The sequence below is a fragment of the Microtus pennsylvanicus genome, chromosome 5, assembly GCF_037038515.1.
Source record: "Microtus pennsylvanicus isolate mMicPen1 chromosome 5, mMicPen1.hap1, whole genome shotgun sequence".
NCBI lineage: Eukaryota > Metazoa > Chordata > Mammalia > Rodentia > Cricetidae > Microtus > Microtus pennsylvanicus.
This window is the reverse complement of record NC_134583.1, coordinates 103439720-103445719: the sequence shown is the minus strand read 5'-3', so window position 1 is coordinate 103445719 and position 6000 is coordinate 103439720. Positions and strand designations below refer to the sequence as shown.

The 6000-nt window shown below is 44.9% G+C and overlaps 1 protein-coding gene across 29 annotated transcripts in view; it reads right to left on the bottom strand.

The window, feature by feature from the left end:
- Positions 1-563: 563 nt before the first annotated feature.
- The window catches only part of Trpm3 (transient receptor potential cation channel subfamily M member 3), a 787998-nt gene continuing 782561 nt past the window's right edge, over positions 564-6000 (bottom strand). For 21 of the 29 annotated variants that reach the window (XM_075973688.1, XM_075973693.1, XM_075973689.1 and 18 more), the window contains one exon: positions 2693-4265. In XM_075973688.1, coding sequence (XP_075829803.1) covers positions 2813-4265 — 1453 coding nt within the window. In that variant the 3' untranslated portion in view covers positions 2693-2812. Of the gene's footprint in view, positions 2319-2692; positions 4266-6000 lie in introns of those variants that run through there. The other 8 variants (XM_075973703.1, XM_075973704.1, XM_075973705.1 and 5 more) reach the window with 2 other exon arrangements.

Sequence of the window (6000 nt, the reverse complement as noted above, 5' to 3'; positions counted from 1 at the left end):
GTGGAAACAGGGGAGTCATGAACCCCTGAAAGTTACATTGCAGCTTCAGATGGATGTGAATTTGTGGGGGTGACATGAGGTGCTCACAGGGACTCATGGCTCAAGGAAGCTTAGAGTCAAATGATTTACTCTCGGATTCAATGCATGTCTGTTGGGAGAGAGATCAATAAGGATGTGTTTCCAGCATAGTTTTCAACGAAGAGGTTGGGTGTTATCGAAATACCAAGGATGAAAACTGATTCTACATGTATGTGAGCTTGCCACTTGTTTTAGGATGAAAAGCTTGGTTCCTTAAAAAAAATATATATATAGCTAAAGGCTAGAGGTTTTGTGAGGGATTGACTTGATGTCACCAAATGAGATAAATGGTTAAAAGAACCAGAGAGCATCTGGGGCCAGGGACATGAATCATGTTTCTGTTTTTCCTCTCTCCCTTCCTCCTCCTTCTCCCCCCACCCCACTGGGTATGGAACACAGGGCCTTGAGTATGCTAAGGAAGTGAGCCCCAGCCCTAGCCTCAGAATATTTTTCTTTTTATGTTTTCTTTTCTTTTTTTCCTTTTTTGTGACAGGGTCTCATGTAGTCCAGATTGGCCTTGACCTTGATGTGTAGCAGAGTTTGACTTTGAATTCCTCATCCTCCTGCCTCATCTCTCCAAGTACCGGGATCACAGGTGTGTGTTGTATCACCACTACTCCTGGCTCCAAATTAGTTTTCTTAAAGACTTTATTATTTTAAAATATTCAGTGATCCAAATAGGAATCCAAAGTTTTGTGGTCGAGATTTTCTTATTCTGCTTCAAATCTAGCTTCTAGTTTAGAAACATATGCCTCCGTTCTAGGCTGTGTAATACAAACTAGCTTGGAATCACATGTCTATTCCGATTGTATTTGGTGGTAATAGCTTCCTGCCAGAGAAACCAGAGTGAAAGAGATGTCACGATAGTGCGTGCTTCCAAACAGGAGGAGGCAGAGGGCAAGGGTGAGACACTTTGACAGTTCTTGTTCAGTGTAAGAAAAGATTAAAAAGGCAGAGACTTTTTAAAAATTGTAATTTCAGCAGTGGGTCCAATAGCACAGTGAAACTTTTTCCAGTGAAGCTTCTTCAATATTAAAAAATAATCTTGGCTATACCTTCAGATGACAGGAAGTCAAGCCTGTTAAGAAATTTCTCTGTCTGCTTTATTACTGTATATAAACATGTATCTGTGCATGTGTGTGTATACATAAACAGCATAAACTATAGAATTCTGCATAAGCTATATTTGCTTTCTCTTTTGGCCTACTATACCTTTTTTATAACTTTGTAAATAAACATATTCATGGTCTGCCTGCAACTGATGGCTTTGGGTAGATGTCAAGCCCCGAGTCAAGTCTAAGAGTATTTATGGTTTTTAAACTTCCTTAAAAAACACTTTGGGGCCAGGTGGCGGTGGCACAAACCTTTAATCCCAGCACTAGGGAGGCAGAGCAGGCAGATCTCTGTGAGTTCGAGACCAGCCTGGTCTACAAAGTGAGTTTCAGGACAGTCAGAGCTGTTACAAACAAGAAACCCTGTCTTGGAAAAAATCAAAACAAAACAAAAGCACTTTGGAACATTTCCATAAAAATGATACCAGCCCTTGAGAAACCCCGATTAAGTTTATGCTGAGCCCAGATTCGATGGCTAAATTCTAGGTATGAAAATATCCACATATAACCATGTGTTCAAATACAAAATGGTCATGTGATGAGTGGTGTGGGAATTTGGCAGTTACATCGTGAAGGTGCTCGGAGGACATAGTGGAGACATGCAAAGGAAGAAGGCCACACAGCAGCATGACACACTATGGATGAGACTGGAACAACATCCCACGTGGCAACGTCATGTTAGTTCTTCCCATTGCTGTTTTTCTTAAAGTTCAATATTACATATTGGATGAGTGAATTCACTGATGACAGGTGAGGTACAAAATAACTTAAAAATATAAAATTATCTAGTTACATTCGTCCTGAGCTTGCTTGACTATACACTTGGTTGCCCATGGTATATTATAAATCATATCACTCTAGCTTTTCAACATCAACTCTTCTTTCATTTCGATTGCAAGACAAAAAGGACCAAAAAAAAAAAAAGGCAATTCTGTTCCCTTATTTCTTCTAAAGAGATAAACAGTTGTGGCACCAGAAGTGAATATATAAGAGACAGGCGAACTGTATATATGACTGTTACCTTGTTTTTCTTTATAATGACCAATTACAGAAGTGTTGGCATGAGAAGGATGTGGGACGTTAGGTAGAACTGCTTGCTGCCGGCTTATACTGAATAAAAGGGATGTTCTTCATCAGTCACCAGTGATGGAACCAATGTGAAAAGAAAACAGAATGGAAGTTTAGAATATCTCATCTTGCATGCTGGCTATTTTATCTTATTTTGTAATTTTAGCCCTGTCTCCTCAACTCTTGGTAACAGGGCAGAAGTCCCAAAGATGCCTGCTGGTATGGAGAATGCTTGAGCTCGTTCCCCAGAGCTCGTGGCTTTCTGTGGTGCCTGGTGACACGCATTCATCTCTAAACCCTTTCCGTCCTCTTTTCCCCTCCCTTCCCCACAAGTGTGAACATGCCAGAAAACCCTGTGTTTGGCACTGGGCCAGACGGAATGCTTGCTTGACCTGTGGCCCAGAGGTTACCTTTGAGTTAACATCTCCCAAGGCAATGTTTTGCTCAGCTAAGAGTAAAGCGGATATAACTCAAGGAAGTGGGGGGACAAGGTGGACATGGGGAGAGTTTTAGTGCTGGATTCTCGAGCCTCCTGCAACACACGTTAAGAAGGTTTAGTTGTGCTTGCTCTCAAAGCTACGAAAAGCTGATGTTCTAGACAATCTCCTCATGGATAGGCTGTCCCCTCGGCCCTCCGGCTTGGAGGACTTACTTCTCTGGAAGGGATTTCTTAGGCTTGAGGTGTTCCTCTGTCTATCAAGCTTGTCACTGATGGAGAAACTCTTCCTGGTATGTGCATATGGCGCACTTGGCTCCTCTGCTGAGTAGCTGTTAGCGCGCTCTATCTTGGGAACTGTGATGTTGTTGGATAGGGTTCTGTCTGCATTTTCAGCCTCCTGAGAGGAGATCGGATTGGCAGCTCTCCGGCCTCTGGCCTCATTTTCCTCACTGTCAGAGCTAGGATGGCTGAGCTCTGCCTCTCGCTCAGGGTGGCAACAAGATAAGTCCTCTGCTTTGTCTCCGAGACCACCAGGGAAGGTGGCTCTGTCAGCAATCGCTTGAGGGGCATTGACACATCTCGTGTCGATACAGTCGGTAATACTTGTGTATTCTGCTGTTTTCACGGGCACCCCAAAGTTAGCATAGTAACTCCTTGAAGGAGAAAACATAAAGCTATGGGATTTTACAATGGGGGCCTCTTCTAGGAGAAAGGGTGCGGCTGCTAGGTAGCGGCTACTCTTGGAACGCTCGATGGTGTGGTACATTGGAGGGTCTGTGTCCCAGGGGTTTTGGCATTCTGGGAGGTGGGTATAGTCTGAAGAAAAAGATCGAGTGTCCATGGAGGTGATGTCTTCAAAATCAATGCTCCTGCTTGGAGGTCGGTCTGTCGGTGCGAGGGTTGCATAGGCACTACTTGAAGGGGCTGTGGAAGGCGCTAGAGTTGAAAAGCTTGGCTCGCCCAGCCCCAGGATGTTCATGGAACTATCCAGAGGGTCTATATCACAGTGGAGCTCATCCATGGCAGAGACATAGATGTCTATGCATGAAGAGGGTCTTCTGGAGTCCGGAACAATGGCCAAGGTGTTTGCAGGGGCTGCAGGAGCTTTGGGTTCTTTTGCTACTGAGTGGGAGCTAGTAGCTCGGTGTAAGCTCAGGGACCTTTCTTTGAAAATGCTTTCCAGCTTTTCTAGCCCACCTTTCTCTTTCACATTGACCGAATAGAAAGAATGGCTTCGCATACGGGGCATTAAGGTTGGAGAAGTTGGGGATATGGTCTCCTCACCTGCAGGGTCTATACTCTCTTGAAGTTTGAAGGTGTTCCCCTCCTGGCTATTGAAGCTGCTCTGGCGGACGATGTAGGCTGCATCTGTGCAGTCTGAGGAGGTCCTTGAGCGGATCTTGTTGGATTCCGCCCTCTCCAGACCCGTCAGGCGCTCCAGGGCTGTGGCCATGCGTCCGATGAGGTCCTCCAGCTGAGCCAGTCGGATGTCCACAGTCTGGAGCGACGCCTTCATGGAGTGTTCTCGCTCGTTAACTTCCTCCAACCTCATGGACATGTTCTCCACCCTGTACCGAGAAGCAGAGAGTAAAAGTCACCTGGGTCGGGGTCTTCTGCTGGGGGAGTTAGAGGGTAAGGCTAGAAGATGGCAAAGCTGTGCTCTGCTCCAAGAGGGAATCAGTGGGGTGGGGGTTTGGGTCAAGGGGGGGCTGAAGTGGAGAAAGTGGAGGGGTTATATAGGTAAAGGAAGGGGTTAAAGTGGAGAACGTGGAGGGGTTATGGGTAAGGGAGGGGCTGAAGGGGAGAAAGGGGAGGGGTTATAAGTAAAGAGCAGGACTGAAAGGGAGAGAGTGACATTCCTGCCCTAACCTAGGATTACAGAATCTGAATATGTTTGTGTTCAAAGACATTTTGGAAATGATCAAATAGAGATTTTCTTTAGTTTTGGTAGTAATTTTGAAAAGGGATCACTGTGTTGCACAGACTGGAGTTATCTCCCAGTGATACTCCTACACTGCTCTAAGGGCTGAGAAATGTCTGCGTCATAGCCTGGATTGTGGGGCCCCTTTGTTTACTGCCCTATGGCTTAGGGTTCCGTATCACAGAGAAAAGGAGCAAGAGAGAGTCAGAGGGTTGAGGCCTAAGGAGGGAGGTCAGCTGGACCCAGACTGGGAACCCAGGGAGAGTGAAAAAGAAGCTGGGGTACAGAGGGAGAGGCCCTTCAGGTACACTAGGAAAGTTCTGATGGGAGCCCTAAGAAAATCGAGCTAGACCTGGAAACCAGCTGCAAAGGGGCTGAAAAAATACATGCATATATATACATACATACATATATATATATATACACACACATATGTGTGTATGCATATACGCATATAACACTCATATATATACACATATATACATTCACACAACTATATACATTCAGGGCCTCATATACATACATACAGAGTCTCTCTATAGCTCTGGTTGTCTTGGAACTTGCTTATAGAGCAGGCACTGCCTACTTCTGCCTCTTGAGTGCTGGGATTCAAGGCATGGCACACCTAACCTGGTCAAGAATTAGTCTTAACCAATTTTCACCACTTCTCTGCACTCCTGTGTAGTTGGTGTATTAAGTCTTGTAGAAGACAGAAAGAGCTCATGTTAACCCATTTCCATCTGCCACTCTGAGGGTGACTAACCATCTAGCCACCCAATAGTCTATTGATGAGAAGATGGAACTAGCTGCAAGGCGCTTAATGTGGAAGCTAAAATCTAAAAAGGACCTAGAGCCAAATTTACTTTATGTTTGTTCTATAACAAGACAGCTTCCTTTAAACTTATTCTTTTTTTTTTCCTTGAAAAGTTTGGGAGCAGTGAGATGGTGCAATAGGTAAAGACACTTGCCACCAAGTCTGCTGGTCTGAGTTTGATCCCTGGATGTGCGTGGTAGAAGAGAGAACCTATACCTGCAACTTGTCCACTGACTTCCACATATGCGTGCACAGAGACCCTGCCAAGAACTTTCAGTCAGTGATTGTGACCCCAAGGAATACACACACAGTGACTAAGTTACCCAAAGAAAAGAGGTCATTGTGAAAACCGCGATCTTATGTAGACAGTAACCTGACTTTAGTTTCCCGTCCCATCTCCAGATAGAGAGTGGTTCATTTCAGATGAAGTCGATGACAACAGGGTACAGGGAGGATGAGAGGTGGCGCATGCCCATGAAAAGAGAACAAGCTCTTAGTTCTTCTGATTTCAGATCCCTGCGCTCAGGTTGTATAACACAAAGGTACAGTTACATAATATTCTCTGTTG